The sequence below is a fragment of the Herpailurus yagouaroundi genome, unplaced genomic scaffold (genome assembly GCF_014898765.1).
Source record: "Herpailurus yagouaroundi ecotype Mexico unplaced genomic scaffold, PumYag 203, whole genome shotgun sequence".
Taxonomy (NCBI): domain Eukaryota; kingdom Metazoa; phylum Chordata; class Mammalia; order Carnivora; family Felidae; genus Herpailurus; species Herpailurus yagouaroundi.
This window is the reverse complement of record NW_024412434.1, coordinates 9595412-9612449: the sequence shown is the minus strand read 5'-3', so window position 1 is coordinate 9612449 and position 17038 is coordinate 9595412. Positions and strand designations below refer to the sequence as shown.

The following is a 17038-nucleotide window of genomic DNA, read 5'->3' as shown; positions in this document are numbered from 1 at the left end:
CTCTCTCCTTCAAAAATAAATAAAAACGTTTAAAAAAAATTTTTTAAAGAATTTATCAAATGGATGATTCTATGTTGAGTTCAATGACAAAAGTATCCCTTCATTTCTTTAACCTAAATCAAGATGAGCAGCTAACTTTGAGGTCCTTGGCCCAAGAAGGAGTAGGTGAGGAGTAACCTGCTTTTTCAGCTGCAGAATGCTTCTGGAAAGGATGCCGAAGAACACGCTGGAGAAGATGGACCTGGCAAACAATTGAAGCACATAGATGCACATTTTCTTCCTCAGGACCTATCAATTTTCTAAATTCCCAGAATGACAAGGTTAAATTGAAATTTCTTTAAAAATGTTTAAACACTGTATGTTGTATTAAAATTTCAACTATACTTGTTACTTAAAATTTCTGTCATTCCACAGAAAGTTCCTTTAAGTACTAGTTTTGTGTTAAAACAGGAGAACAAATATGTACCCTCTCAAAAAGACCATATATATATATATATATATATATATATATATATATATACACACACATATGTATATACATATATATATATCCACACACACATATACACATCATACATATATCCTGATAATTCAGCAATTCTTTCACAGAATTAAGAGAATTATAATTTTCTAAAATATTTACAAAAAGAAAATAGTGTCAGTGGTTTGCAGTCTTTCCAAAGCAAGGGCATGGATTCCAACTCATGCCACTTCCTCATTTGCACTTTGACCCATGGTAATAAACTGAGGCATCAAAAAACACACCTCTTTCAACAATAATTCTAGGATTTAAATGTTTCTTCTCATCCAGTTATGAAATAAATAAGTAGTGGAGATGTAATGTATAGCATGGTGACTAAAGTTAACAATAATACAGTATAGCAGTTGCTAAGAGAGTAGATTGGAAAAGACTTCATCACAAGAAAAAAAAATGTGTAACTATGTATGGTGATGGATGTTAACTGGACTTACTGTGGTCATCATTTTACAGTATATACAAATATTGAATCATCATGTCATACACCTGAAAGTAATATAATGTTATATGTCAACCATACTTCAGTTAAAATATATTTTTGGTGCATTTCCTTTGGTATTTTTGGTGCATATCATTTCCTTGGGTGTTGATAAAGGAATGCTTAGATCTATTGATAGAAAAAGGTGCATGATTGTCTATACTAAGAAAGTACCAAGAGATCAAATAGAGGGTATTACTGTATTACTAATATTTAATAGGAAGACAGCATCATCATCAATATGGTGCTTTTAGAGCCCCTCTCAACTTCCCCCAGGGTTTTTTCTATACATACACTTTTACCAAAGTTAGTCTTATTTATGCCTATTCTACTCTCACTTGCTGGCTAAAAATCTCCCTGAATACATTTTTATACTTCTTCACCGCACCTTGCATAGAGTAGATTCTCAAGAAGTGTGTTTGATGCAAACAGGTAAACACAAGCTGTGTGTGTAAACGGTTACCCATATAAAGGTTTAACAAAATCTTTTTCCTTTCCTGCATGAGAATTTAACCCTGAATTAACTGTCTGGCTCTGTTCCCCTGGTAACTTGATGAGGTGGTATGACAACTATGTCACCATATAACATTGCTTATGACTGACAAGTAGCATCTGGATGGGAAAACTGTAGATACCTGACAGCGTGTTTTGGGCTTTCTCTAGTGTGGTGACTCGGTATAAGGCAGGCCGCTCATGGGGACACTGGAGACTATGCCTATGCAGTTGTTACAAGAGATACTGGTTTCTATGGAGCATGAAGCTTTTAAGCCAGGGCTATCCCTGCGTCTTCCCAGTGTGGACCTCGTCTGTGCACACATGAGCTTCACTGCCGTGCCGGGCTACTGACATGGACTGAACTCCTGCAAATGAGGAGGCGATGCTGCCCTGCTGGTAAGCCATTTCTGTCATCTTTTTATTTAGTTAGTTCTTTTTTAGTTTTTTTCTTTAATGTTTATTTATTTATATTGAGACAGGTAGAGAGAGAGTGTGCACATGAGTGGGGGAGGGGGGAGAAAGAGAGGGAGAGAGAGAATGCCAAGCAGGCTCCATGCTGTCAACGCAGAGCCCCACATGGGGCTCCATCTCATGAATCGTGAGATCATAACCTGAGCTGAAATCAAGAGTTGGCCCCTCAACCAACTGAGCCACCCAGGCGCCCCCTGTTGTCCATCTTTCTGAGCTGAGTGGGGCTCTGTGCAGATGGCTCAGAGCCTGGAGCCTGCTTCAGATTCTGCGTCTCCCTTTCTCTCTGCCCCTTCCCCGCTCGCGCTCTCTCTCTCTCAAAAACAAACATTGAAAAAAAGATATTTTAAAATATTTTCTAAAATGAAAACCTAGATCTGTCAAGCTAATTGAACTACTGAAATATAAAGTTAATGCAAGTTCCAAATTAGAAATAGCAAAAATAGTTTCTCAGGCCAGCCCTGATCAGTTGGTAGTGACCATGCACACTCTGTGGAGAGAATGATTCTGAGGGAAAGAAGGCAGGAGCATCCATAACACCTACTCCAGTGCAGCACAGAGTGACAGCATGAACACCAAGGCCATCCCCCCCCTTTTTTTTAACTTTTTAAAATGTTTATTTTATTTTTTAGAGAGAGAGAGAGTGCAAGCAGGGGAGGGGTAGAGAGAGAAGGAGACATAGAATCCGAAGCAGGCTCCAGGCTCTGAGCTGTCAGCACAGAGCCCAATGCAGGGTTCGAACACATGAGCTGCAAGATCACAACCTGAGCTGAAGTCGGATGCTCAACTGACTGAACCACCCAGACACCCCAAGGCTGTTCCTCTTCTAAAAAAAAATAATTATGTACATTGCATTGTAAATAACTGATTGTGAAGTATTTGAAGCATACAAGAAAGTATGCAGAACAATACAATGAACACTTGTATATCCTCCACTCAGCTTTAGAAATCAAATACTTCCAATATGACTGGAGCCCAATAGGAGTCTCCTTCCCTAATGCAAATTTCTTCCTTGCCTCCAAGTAACCACAGTCCAAAAATGGTATTTATCATCTTTATTCATTTTACTTTTGTTATACACACATGCATCCCTAAGTGACATACAATTCTGCATGTTTTGCACTGTATTTAAGTGGTAATAAGCATGTGGTATATATTCCTTTGCCCCTTGCTTGTTTTGCTTAACATTACATGTGGGATTCATCCATGCAGATGCACATAGACCCAGTTCATTTATCTTCACTGTTGTCAGTATGAATTTAAGTGGACCCACATTGCTAGTGCGTTGGACACCCGGTAGAAGCAAAAGTAATTCCCTCTGGGGAGATGCACCCTTAAATCAGGCTTCACTGGATTCCACAGATTGAAATCCAAAACTCCAAAACATAAACAAGAAGCAGCAGCATCAAACCCTCAGTAGTTTAAGTAATATAGATTTATGATATAAATGAATCTTTAAAATTTTAAATCCATTAAAGAATGGATTTTTTTTAATTTAAATTTTTTTATTTTAAAAAATGAAACAATGATTTACTGATAGAGACCAGGCAACAAGAAGGAAAAGCTGGTACTGGCAGTGGTCTAGTTTCACGTGTCTGCAAACAAAGTAAGTGTGCTTAAAATATGATACACTTAAAATTAGTAAATATAAACCCAGGAGACTCACACACCGTACCTCTGAAAAATCATTCCTTTCTGCTTTTCGCACTGCGGATTCTGCCATCCAGTTCCTCAGCACATACCTAGGATTAACAGCTTCAGAGGGAAAAGCGTGTTTTGGAACAATAAATTACTAAGTCCGCAAAGGCGATATGAAATCTCCCCCAAAATTAGATAAGCTTTAAGAACTTTGCTGGAAGGCACAAATGAGAAGCAAAGATCAGCATCAGTCAATTCTGATTGTTTATAAACAATGTACAGTGTCTATTATCTTATGGTACAGAAAACACTTTTTTGAGTGCTATGAGCAGTCCTGGGTTTGGTTTTTCTCTTCAGTGGTTCATCATTACTTTGGGATTTTTGCACCATATTCAGTTCACTGAGTTTTTTTTTTTTTTTTAACGTTTATTTATTTTGAGAGCGAGTGGGGGAGGGACAGAGAGAGAGGGACAGGGAGAGAGCATCCCAATCAGGCTCTGTAGGATCGGGCTGCTTCCTACAACCCTGAGAACATGACCTGAGCCAAAACCAAGAGTCACACACTTAACCGATTTAGGCGCCCCTCACTAAGCATTTTCTAAGGCTGGAGAAAGTAGTGAATGCATCTGCATTAGACCCCACAGCCTGAGTGGAGGTGGGGGAGGAGAAGTTGCTACTTTTAACATCCTCAAGCTCAGAATTAAGGTCTGACTTAGTGGGACTGCTTAATGTTCATGCTGCCAAGAGCAAGGATGAAGGGTTACAGGAAGGCAAAATTCCTTATTAATTTACATTTTTGATAGTAACCACACATTTTTTCATATTAAAGGTGGTATAATGGCACATTTAAAAAATTCCAGACACTATGTCTTTATTGGAGATGAGCTTTTTCCAAAACAATTTATCAATTGAGTGGAGAGGGAGGATGCTTATCCCCACTGGCACAACAGAAATTCCGAGCAGACTCCAGAAATTACAATTTTGTGATTCTCAACAGTTTTCCAAACTACTTGAATGGTGGAAACATACAAATTCCCTTTCAACTTGGTTTTAAAGATCTGCCATGATATGACGGATAATCTAATAATATAAGTGCCTTGTGACCTAGCAATTCTCTAGGAATGTAGTCTATGAAAACAAATTAGAACTTAAAAAGTATTATTTACATTAAAGAAAACCAGAAACAATGTAAATACTTAATATTAGGGGAATGGTTAAGGAAAACACTGTATACCCTTCCTAAGAAATATTATCCAGCCATTAAAAACGTTCCATTATAAAGAATGAAGTAGTAAGGAAAAATGCCTTATTTATTCTTGGTAAAAAAAAAAAAAAATATATATATATATATATATATATATATATATATATATATATATAATTATACCATAGTATGATTACCATCACATATTTCTCCTAATCAATACACATGAAAAAGACTAGAAGTAAATACATCAAAAAGTAAATAGTAACTATGTTTACAAATACAGGGGATCTTTTTTTAGTCTTTCTGCATTTCTCAATTTTAATGTTTTATTTTTGCAAGCAACAGAGAGAGAGAGAGAGAGACAGAGAGAGAGAGAGAAAGTGAGCAGGGGAGGGAAGGGCAGAGAGAGGGGGAGACACAGAATCTGAGACAGGCTCCAGGCTCTGAGCTGTCAGCACAGAGCCCAACGCAGGGCTCGGACTCCTGAACCATGAGATCATGACCTGAACCGATGTCAGCCACTTAACCAACTGAGCCACCCAGGTATTTTTCAATTTTAAAGAATTCATACAGAACTCCTTTAAAATAAAAACGTGTACACAAAAATATGTACAATCTTTAAACAAAAAGAAAACTAATGTGCAAGGGATGTTGTGGAAGTGCTTAGCTTAGGCAGAGGGAGAGAGGAAGCTTCCAATTAAAAGCTTGACAAATCTGGGGTGTGTGGGTGGCTCAGTCGGTTGAGCGTCCAACTTCAGCTCAGGTCATGATCTCACAGCTCGTGAGTTCAAGCCCCACATCAGGCTCTGTGCGACAGCTCAGACCCTGGAGCCTGCTTCGGATTCTGTGTCTCCCTCTCTCTCTGTCTGTGTCTCTCTCCCACTCACATTCTGTCTCTGTCGCTCTCAAAAATAAATAAACATTAAAAAAAATTTTTAAGTTCGGCAAATTTGACACACATGTCATAGAAACCTGACAGTAAAATACTATTAAAACATACTGGGAATTTCAGCTACAAGCAGAAGTGCTTTGGACCAAGTTACAAATATGTAAACTACTTGAAAATCAGATAATTATAGATATTTATAAGATTCTTTGAGGAGTTATCTAATTCTGTACATTTTTATCTAGTTAGGAACTTTCTGTTGGTAGGTTCTTTCTTTTGGCAATAAAATGTTAAGCAGTGGGTTAATGAGGATTATGTCCACACACAAGCCCAGCCACAGTTACATGTAATGTGATAATCCCTGATCCACTAGAGTGTTGACTACGTAAGGGCAGGACTCAAATTCATGTTTGAAGTCTCATCTTTAAACAATGAGATGGTGCAAAGAAAGGGAATATAAGAGGGACTTAGTATATCTTTCTGAAAAGGTAAATTTAGCTGTCAAGAGAGTTAAGGCTATGTTTTACTGAGTACATCATAATACAAAGAAAGCATGCCATTGCTACCCTCAATTGGAAAAGATCAGTATATCCGAAAGACTCAATGTCCATAAAACACTGAGCACTTCAAATTACTAAGCTCAACTAATCGCTAACAGGCTGGCAATGAAACGGGAAAATGGTAACTCTATCATTTATCTAATTCAATAAAAATAAAAATAAATCTTATCCTCATAATTGTTAGTTATTAAGATAATTTAAGAGACAAATTATTTCAAATATAGCATCTTCCATTGTTCTTTCTTTTTTTTGAGAGAGAGAAACAAAGTATGTGCATGCAGGGAAGAGGGGCAGAGAGAGAAAAATAGAGAGAGAGAGAATCTTAAGCAGGCTCCACACTCAGTGCAGAGCCTGACACAAGGCTCAGTCCCACAACCCCAGGATCATGACCTGAGCCAAAATCAAGAGTTGGATGCTCAACTGACTGAGCCACCCAGGCACCCCATCTCTGTTTTTTTTAATGTCCAGGAAGAAGAATGAAGAAGGAATTTTTTCTTTATCCTAGTATCTACAAAAGGTCAGGTCTAAAATATTTACTTGAGGCCACAATTTACATTTATACCTATGGACTAGGCCTACAGTTATATTTTATAATGAGGCTCAAACCCAGGATTTCAACATAGTTGGCCTTGAGCTCTACAATACCTGTGTTCTAAGGACAAATAAAGATTCTTCTGAGCCTGTGCCACAAATTCACTACTAGGCACAAAGAAAGCAGAATTACACTGATGCATTTTCAGAATTACAACCAAGTTAGTTTTATTGCAGAAACCCACTTGTATAATGCTGGAGCTATAATGGCTTGCCTAGATGCATAGTAAGGACAGTCATCAAAAGCATTTATTAAAGTTTTAATATGAGCTGGGCTGTGTGGGCACAGTGTGACATAAAAGAGAAGAGATTAATGTCCTCTGGTGGCTTAGGATCATAGAGTTATTTGGAGGTTTAAAAATAATAAATCTTGCAGAATTAAAAAAAAAATTCTAAGACCTTTAAAACACTATTCTTTAGAGACGCCTGGGTGGCTCAGTTGGTTAAGCGTCCGACTTCAGCTCAGGTCATTATATCATGGTTCATGAGTTCAAGCCCTGCATCGGGCTCTATGCTGACAGCTCAGAGCCTGGAGCTTGCTTCAGATTCTGTGTCTCCCTTTCTCTCTGCCCCTCTCCTGCTCACTCGCTCACTCTCTCTCTCTCTCCCAAAAATACATATTAAAAAAATTTTTTTTTTAATTTTTAAATAAATAAAACACTCATCTTTGATGTTCCCATTGCTTGCAATTTGGAGCATTTACAAAAAAATTTTAAAGCAAACCTTCCCCTAATCTACTGTTAATTTTTTTAATATTTTGAAACAATATATAACAGCAATATATTTTTAGTCTTTTGTTTTCTAGAAAACATTAAGTCATCCCAGTCTTCCCAACAACCCTGTGACGAAGATACTTAATGTACTCTATGCTAGTATTATAGCTGATGCTTATCGAGTACTTATTATGTGCCAACTACTATCTCGCTGAATTTGTGCAACAGCCTATGATGTAAATGCACTTTATAGGTGAGGAAACAAAAGAGGGGTCAACTAGATATAAATGTTTTAAAACTGGATGGTCACGGTTGCACAATTTTTTACATTAATAATTTATTTATTTTTTAATTTACATCCAAGTTAGCATATGGTGCAACAATGATTTCAGGAGTAGATTCCTTAATGCTCCTTACCCATTTAGCCCATCCCCCTTCCCACAACCCCTCCAGCAGCCCTCTATTTGTTCTTTATATTTAAGAGTCTCTTATGTTTTGTCCCCCTCCCTGTTTTCTTTTTTATTTTTTTTTTTAATGTTTATTTTTGAGAGAGAGACAGACAGAGTGTGAGAAGGGGAGTGGCAGAGAGAGGGAGACATTAGAATCCAAAGCAGGCTTCGGGCTCTGAGCTGTCAGCACAGAGCCTGACGTGGGGCTTGAACCCACGAACCATGAGATCACGACCTGAGCTGAAGTCGGATGCTTAACTGACTCAGCCACACAGGTGTCCCATCCCCTTCCTTGTTTTTATATTATTTTTCCGTCCCTTCCCTTATGTTCATCTGTTTTGTATCTTAAAGTCCTCATATGAGTGAACTCATGATATTTGTCTTTCTCCAACTGACTAATTTCACTTAGCATAATAGCCTCTAGTTCCATCCACATTGTTGCAAATGACAAGATTTCACTCTTTTTGATTGCCAAATAATACTCCATTGTACATATATATACCACATCTTCTTTATCCATTCATCTGTTGATGGACATTTGGGCTCTTTCCATACTTTGGCTATTGTCGATAGTGCTGCTATAAACATTGGGATGCATGTGCCCCTTTGAAACAGCATACCTGTATCCCTTGGATAAATACCTGGTAGAGTTGCACAATTTTTTAAATTTAATCTAAAAAAATCACGGTACACTTAAAATGAGTGAATTTTATGTAAATGATACCTCAGTAAGGCCCCTAAAAAGTATATATACACACCAGAAAGAGAAAAGGAGGGATGAAGGAACCAAATGACTTGCTTAATAACATGTAGGAAATAAATGGCCAAACCAGAGCTCGGGCACAGCAGGCCCACCTCTGGAGCCCGTGCCATGCTATCTCTCTGAGGAAAATAAATTCAGGTCAAGACCATACATAGGAATGAAGACTCCCTAAGGGAAATGAAGAATTGGACTTCACTACACAGGAGACTCTTCTTAGATGTTTTATTTCTTCACACCTATACAATTCTTTAATTCCACATCCCTGATACACATTGTTGCATGAATTTGTGCAATCAATTTCTTATATATTTGCATTTTCATATCAGTTAAGCATATAATAATAACATATGGAAGTGTGCCTTTAAAAACATAACTGAGCTATCATTATGAACTTTTATCATGCCTTTGCTCTTTGTGAAAATTTATCTTTTTCCCTTCCTTGAGAGCCCACTGTTCAGCACTTACTGTTTCTCTAACATAACTCAAAGCTGCAGCCTTGACTTCACTGAAATTTCTTTCATTTTATCATCTCATCCATCCTGTCATAACCAAACAAATCCAAATACTAAAGACTTCCACCACATGTTATTCTTTCAATTTCTTCTTTCTCTTGACTGCTGACTGTCCATATTCTGAGCTGGCTTATAAATTCTGTACAAACACAGCAGTGGACAGAAGTGGAAACTAAATCCATGCTGGGCCTCAAATAGATCACTCACTTCTCTGTAAAAACTAAACTTGGTTTTATTTCTACAATAAGGTCTTGAGTTCAAGAAGCAATCTCATTCCCTAACCTCACATGGAATGTGAGCATCATCATTATTTCATTCACATGAATCGGCCACCCTGATGACACAAACTAGCTCTATACAAGTCCTAAGTGAGGCAGGAGTGCTCAGGCACTCAGCTTAACTTCTTTGATCTTGTTAGACTCCATACCGCAAAAATAACTAACTTCCATTGTTTTCTTCACCAAACCAACCGTGAAGTCACATGGTAAACTGAAATCAGTATTAGAGATGATTTATTTTCAGAGCTATCATTTGCTGGATGTGTATTATGGCCCCGGCACTGTGACTAGATACCTTACATATATTATTACGCTCCAATACTACATCCCTGCAAAATATCCCCATTATACAACAACTAAGGACTTTTAAACTCAGAGAGTTAAGTATCTTTCAGATCATACAGCTAAAAAGTCACAAGAGGAGATTCATCTGCCAGATCCCCAAACTCACCTTCTTTCATCATAACCGAAACTACCTTGTCTCTCCCCATCTTTTAAGACTGTATCTTATTGGGGCACCTAGATGGCTCAGTCACTTAAGCGTCCAACTTCAGCTCAGGTCATGATCTCTAGGTCTGTGAGTTCAAGCCTTGCTTTGGGCTCTGTGCTGACAGCTCAGAGCCTAGAACCTGCTTCAGATTCTGTGACTCCCTCTCTCTCTGCTCCTACCCTGCTCACACTCTGTCTCTCTCTCAAAATAAATAAATAAATAAATAAATAAATAAATAAATAAACATTAAAAAAAAAAAAAGACTATATTATTTTAGGAACGCTTGGGTGGCCCAGTCGGTTGAGCGTCCAACTCCTGATTTTGACTTAGGTCATGGTCTCATGGTCTTGGGATTGAGCTCTGCATTGGGCTCTGCACTGTGGGCATGGAGCCTGCTTGGGAATCTCTGTCTGTCTGTCTGTGTCTGTGTGTGTGTCTCTCTCTCCCTCTCTCTGCCCTTCCCACACTAGCACATGCATGATATGCCTCTCTCAAATAAAATTTTAAAAAGGACTATATGATTTTAACATCTGTATGCAAACTTATTAAAAGCAGAACTATTATACTGTGTGAAATGTCATTAGGCAAGCTCATAGATGACACTTCAACTCAACTAAAATACACTCAAGTAAAATTATCCTAGTTAACAACAAGCCAAAAATGCCAACACCAAAACCAAAAACAACCCCTCAGTTCCTCAAGTAATTACTTCCAGCTTTCAAAAGAATGTTGCTTTTATGTGATAATCCTTAAAATTGGAAAAATCAAAAGGCTTACTTACTTGTCATTCTTTTTCTTCTTTCAGAATCTGAATCGTTCATGTTACTAACAATGAATAAAACAAAGGACAAAATTAACCACTGTCTCCTTATATCATAGCTTTTTTTCAAAAGGGTGGGAATTATTTCACAAGACAAATATTGGGAAAAAAACATTTAAAAATCACATTGCATCAGTGTCTGAAAGGAAGACAGAAAATACTGAGTTTGATTAAATAATATACAAAATACTACTTTGTTTAATTATTTTAGGTAATTCCAAGTCTTTTATTTTTACCAATTAAAAAATAGTTTTGTCTAAAAATCTAAATTTTCTGATACTTTTCCTTATCTTAAACATGGTTTTCTGAAAATAATTTAGCTTTTTCTTGATTAATCATGGTTGTCTTTATAAACAGCCTTCAGGGGCCATTAAACTGGGAAAAGCTATTTCTTCCTGTGGTTTTCCCGTCTCTCCGTTCAGGGGCCACTACCTACAATGTCTTTACTCCCAAGTAATTCACTGTGATTTATGAAACAAAGTAACTTGTTACAAGTGTAGAAGATGTGACAACTAAGAGGCGTGGATGGAAACCTGAGAAGCTCTTCTCCAGAGCTTCAGGGCATGGGCTCCCAAGGAACTTGGGGAACAGTGTTATCAGAGTTGGGGTGAGCAGACAGGTGCTCTCTGCATGGGTGAGGTGTTGCTGTGGACGCCTAGGCAGGTGCAAAGTACTCAGCAGTAGAAGGAAATGTTGGAGAATTAAAGAAAGAGAGGCTTGATGGCTTGATACAACATTGCATCCTTTTTCGGAAATGGTTAGATTGCCTTACCTCTTCAGTCTCAGCAGGTACTGGGATACCCAGGCTGAAAAGAGCTTGTGCTTTGAAATCATATTCAGCGCCCAGAATTGCTAAATGAAAATACAATAATAGGCTGCTTAGTATATTAATATTGGTTCAGTTTATTTTAACTTCATATTACTTTAAATTATATTCCTTAATAATAACTTATCCAGATTTTTTAAGACATGCTATTTCAAGTAGAAGTAGTACTAAAAAAAGAATAATATTTTCTTTTTCTTGTTTTTTAACGTTTATTTATTTTTAGAGGAAAATACATGTGAGCAGGGGAGGGGCACAGAGAGAGGGAGAGAGAATCCCAAGCAGGCTCCATGCTATCAGCACTGAACCTGACGTGGGGCTTGAACTCACAAACCGTGAGATCGTGACCTGAGTAGAAATCAAGAGTCAGACACTTGACCGACTGAGCCACCCAGGCGGCCCTTCCTTCTCTTTATATAACATTCAACTCTAAAGTTCTAATTCATGGAAAGCCATATAATGGCATGATTTAAGATACAAAAAAAAAAAAGTTCTTATACAGATTACACGTGAATACTGATACTACCAAAAGCTTTCCTTTAAATAATGTATAATTTATTTTTAAAAACTTAATTTGCGGGGCAAATTGAGGAGGCCCAAAGAGGGGTTCCTCACTACTCCAAGCATTCTGTAACACAAAATTCTAGCCCTACAACTACGGGCTAAGAGCTCCATAGCATGAAGGGGCCTCATCGGGCATGAGTATACATGAGAATCAGATCCTGATGTTTACCTATCGACAGAAAATAAACTGAAAGCTAACAATAATTTACTTTTATTACTATATTGAGCTACTTACTGTGAAGGGCTCATGGGAAAAAGATGCAGATAGTCCAGAGGTTAAGAACAGGGGCTCTGGAGAAAGCTGCCAGTGTTTGAACCCAGCCAGCCACTTACTAATTGTGTGAACTGGCACTACAAAGCCTCTCCATGCCTCAGTTTCTTTACCAGTAAAATAGAAATAACAGTGGTACCTGCCCACATGTCATGGCACAGATTATACATATAAAATGCTTAGAATAGTGCCTGAAACATAATAAGCACTCAGTAAATGTTAGTTATTAGTGTTGTTATTATTAATTTTTCATTACTTTGTAAAGCATTTACTATAATGCCTGTCCCAGAGTAAGTTCTTAATAATAGTGGGTTCTCAATAAGTGCTTCTTGAATAAATAAATGCATTGTGAGGCTATAAAAAGATAACATTAACTAGGCACAGAATGTCATGTAATATAATGAAGAGATTGAAATTTCAAAAAATAAGGCTGAATTTTAATCTCAAAAACAATAATAAACAGTGACTACAATATAAAATACTTAAACCTGTTCAAAAAAGAAACAGGCCCAAAATGGAGTCACTTGTGCTAAGCCCACATCACCAAACCAAAACTTAATACCTAACCTAACTACAGTTTCAACCTCCCCCAGGAAGGTAATCTTAACTGGTCAGCTGGAACTCCCGGGTCAGCAGCAGTGAGGTAATCCACCTGACAGACCCCTACCATCCTTCCCCCAAAAGATAACGTAATCTGCTCTTTCCTTGTCCCTGTCCCCTTCTGCCTATAAAAGTCCCCCATTTTGTACAGCTCTTCAGAGCTCCTTTCTGTTTGCTAGGTGGGATGCTGCCCCATTCATGAATTATTGAATAAAACCCATTGGATCTTCAAATTTATACAGCTGAATTTTGTTTTTTAATAGACCTTAGAAATAGATCTAGGTATCTAAAAATCTGTAAGCAAGAATCTTCTGGTAGTACCCATAAAATTTCATAAATGCAATGTGTTCGTGTTGAAATAAAAAGGCAACACATACTTTTAAAACTAAATTAAGCCCCTGCCACTTTAGAGACCGTTTGGCAGTTTCTTAAGGAATCAAACATACGTTTTACTAAACAATCCAGCAATTCCACTCCTAGGATCTATCCAAGAGAAATGAAAACATATGTTCACACCAAAACTTGCACATGAATGTTCAGATCAGTATTTACTCACAGTAACCAAAAAGTGGAAATAACCCAAATGTCCATCAACTGGTAAATGCATCAGCCAATGGTGGTATATCCATACAGCAGAGCACCGCTCAACAACAAGGAGGAAAGAATTTCCGATACAGATAATACCATGGCTGAACCTCAGAACTAGGCTAGTGGAGAAGCAAAAGACTACACACTGTATGAGTCCACCTATAGGAAATGTCTAGAAAATGAAAACCGTGAGACACAAAATTAATTAGTAGGTGGTTGGGGGCTAGGAGTGGAAACAGGAATTAACTGCAAATGGGCAAGAAGGATCTCTTTTAGGGTGATGGAATTGTTCTAGAATTGTGATAACTGCATAGATCTATAAATTTTTTAAAAATCATTGAATTATATGCTTCAGGCCAGTGGAATTTCATGGTATGTAAATTATACCTCAATAAATCTGTTAAAGAATACTGAATTAAGAGAAAAACAAATGTCGCAAATTACTACCTGGGGAATGTTGAGCTCCTGTAACTGGCTTTGAGTTATCTCGCTGAGCTGCCGAAATGTCATTGTAAAATCAGCTGCTGTCTTTTCCATGAGCTAATGGAAATGATTATATTTATCAATCTCAATTCTTCAAGAATAGTAATTCAAATACAAGGAAAAAAAGATATAAAATGACAAACTCACATGTAAGAGAAATGCAATTAAATCATCATCACCCTTTGTTTCCCCAAGTAATCCCAATTTGGCTTTGAACAATTCTCTAAATCTGAAAGAGAAATGTTATTTCAGTTCAACTCACTATTTTAAGAATTGTCCCCAAACCAACCAGGATGCTTTAGTATCTGTATTCAAAAGGACAAACCTTGTATAATAAAGAACTGGATACCCCTCAAGAATCTGAGCAGCTCTACAGGAAGAAAAAAGGAAGGACAATGAAATCTTTATTTAAAATTAACATTCTTAAATTATCAGAACAAAGTTAACCTTTTCATATATTAAATATAATTATTATATTTACCAATCTCAATTCCCATATTTCATAAAAATATAAAGATTAAAGCATTCTTAACCTTAAACTCATCTTTTTTTTTTTAAGTTAGTTTATTTTTGAGAGAGAGAGAAAGAGGGAGCATGCACAAGTGGGGGAGGGGCAGAGAGACAGACGAGGAAGAGAGACACAGAATCCAAATCCAAAGCAGTCTCCAGGCTCTGAGCTGTCAGCACAGAGCCCAATGTGGGGCTGAAACTCACAAACTGTGAAATCATGACCTGAGCCCAAGTCAGACATTTAACCGACTGAGCCACCCGGGTGCATCCCCCCTTTAAACTCATCTTTAAACAAATTAAGTTTCTACTTTTTTTTTTAACTTTTTAAATGTTTGTTTATTTTTGAGAGAGAGAGTAGGCAAGCAAGGCAGGGGCAGAGAGAATGGGGAACAGAGGATCCAAAGCAGACTCTGCACTGACAGCGGAGAGCCCAATGTGGGGCTCGAACTTGCAAATTGTTAGATCATGTCCTGAGCCAAAGTCAGACACGAAACTAACTAAACCACCCAGGTGCCCCTAGTTTCTATTTTTTTTTTTAATGTTTATTTATTTCGATGAAAGAGAGTGCATGTGCATGAACCAGGGGAGGAGGGGCAGAGAGAGAGAGAGAGAGAGAGAGAAAGGGAGAGAGAAAGAATCCCAAGCAGACTCTGTGCTGTCAGTGCAGAGCCCAAAGAGGGGCTTATCTTTTTTTTTTTAATGTTTATTTATTTTGAATGAAAGAGAGCATGTGAGTGTGCAAGGTGGGGGGGGGGGGGCGGCAGAGAGAGAGTGAAAGAGAGAATCCCAAGCAGACTCCATACTGTCACACTGCGGAGCTGGATGTAGGGCCCGAACTCATAAACCATGAGATCATGACCCCGGCTGAAACCAAGTCAGTCGCTTAACCAACTGAGCCACCCAGGTGCCTCTATTTCTTAATATTCTTAAATGTATTTTAAATTATACAAAAGCTCAACTCTTCCTGCAGCTCCACTCTCTTTACCTTACTGACCTCACCCCATACAAGTCTTCCCCTTGCTCATTCTGAAGCAGCCATAGAGGCCTTCTTGTTGTCCCTTAAACACCCCATATACCCACTAATGGCCTCTGCACAGGCTAGTCCCTTGTCCAGAGCACCCTTCCCCAAGCATCTGTGTGGCTTGCTCCTGTGACTCCTTCAAGCCTTTGCTCAGTGAGATGCTGATTATCCTTTTAAAACTGCAAACCCTTCCCTATCCCCTGCTTTATTTTTCTCCATAGTATTTACCTCCTTTCTAATTGGCTATGTAACTATTTATTCTGTTTGACTGTCTCTCCCACCAGAAGGAAGTACCACAAGGACACAATTATTGTGCTGTTTTATTTACTGCTATCCCCCCGGCACTTGGAACGGTGACGGGCACCTCAATAAGTATTTGTCTCATGAATAAATGGACTCTGCAGGGCAAAGGGGATATAAAATTAATGGAGACAAAAGTGACTGTTCAATGAATAACATCTTATGTTGCTTTGATTTTGAACTATGTGATGTATTACCAATACATTTTTAAAATATATTCATTAAGGAAACCATAGATGGCATATAAAACTTTTATTGTAGCGATTTTTTTGCTACCCAGGATTAATGAAATCACTATATGGTTTGCCATCCATTTGTGATCTTGTTGTACTGGAAATGGTAAGTTTTAGACTTAGGGGAGTGCGGGGGAGACAGAGAAGGTAAATATACTCTATCTCCTAGCAAATACATTAAAGACACACAAATGATTAAAATGTGATCCTGCCCTCAAGGAGTTGAATGTCCACTGGTTATATCAAGAAATGTTTTAACAGTCTCTGTAATTATTAACATACTTAGATTATTATTCATGCTTATTGATATACACACAGGAGATATTTCAAGTAACTAAGTATAAATATTACTTATTTATAATAAGTTGCCTATTTATTATTTACTCTGTTGTTTAAAAAGGCAACCATGTACCACTTTTTCTTCAGCCTAAATTCAGAATGAGAGATCACACAATGGTCAGATTGTGATTAAAAGTTCAGCTTTATCACTGACAAAAGCTAGTCTGGAGAATATGGCTTAAGTCTGTGGATAAATAGGCATGTTAACAAATTGTGCCTAAATTAGAAAGTTTTACTCACTCAGTTACTAAAACAGCAGTCACAACTGTGGACCTCCCCCCCCCCCCACTTGGGCACACCCCTATAAAATTTTCATATAAAAAAGCAGAAAATGTACTCTTTCCCTGGACTGACAGCTTTCCAAAAAGAGAGGTATTAATAGGAGGAGCCTCACAAGTTTAGTTTCTTCTCCCATATTCA

At 37.8% G+C, this 17038-nt stretch overlaps 1 protein-coding gene across 2 annotated transcripts in view; it reads right to left on the bottom strand.

The window, feature by feature from the left end:
• LOC121014687 (protein adenylyltransferase SelO-like) overlaps nucleotides 1-17038 on the bottom strand; it is a 36036-nt gene continuing 18998 nt past the window's right edge. The window contains exons 13-19 of one of the 2 annotated variants that reach the window (XM_040451145.1): nucleotides 14541-14585; nucleotides 14363-14444; nucleotides 14180-14272; nucleotides 11659-11738; nucleotides 10848-10891; nucleotides 3655-3734; nucleotides 1-241 (exon numbers count right to left, since the gene is read on the bottom strand). In XM_040451145.1, the coding sequence (XP_040307079.1) occupies nucleotides 119-241; nucleotides 3655-3734; nucleotides 10848-10891; nucleotides 11659-11738; nucleotides 14180-14272; nucleotides 14363-14444; nucleotides 14541-14585 (547 nt within the window). In that variant the 3' untranslated portion in view covers nucleotides 1-118. The remainder of the gene's footprint in view (nucleotides 242-3654; nucleotides 3735-10847; nucleotides 10892-11658; nucleotides 11739-14179; nucleotides 14273-14362; nucleotides 14445-14540; nucleotides 14586-17038) is intronic. The other variant, XM_040451146.1, reaches the window with a different exon arrangement.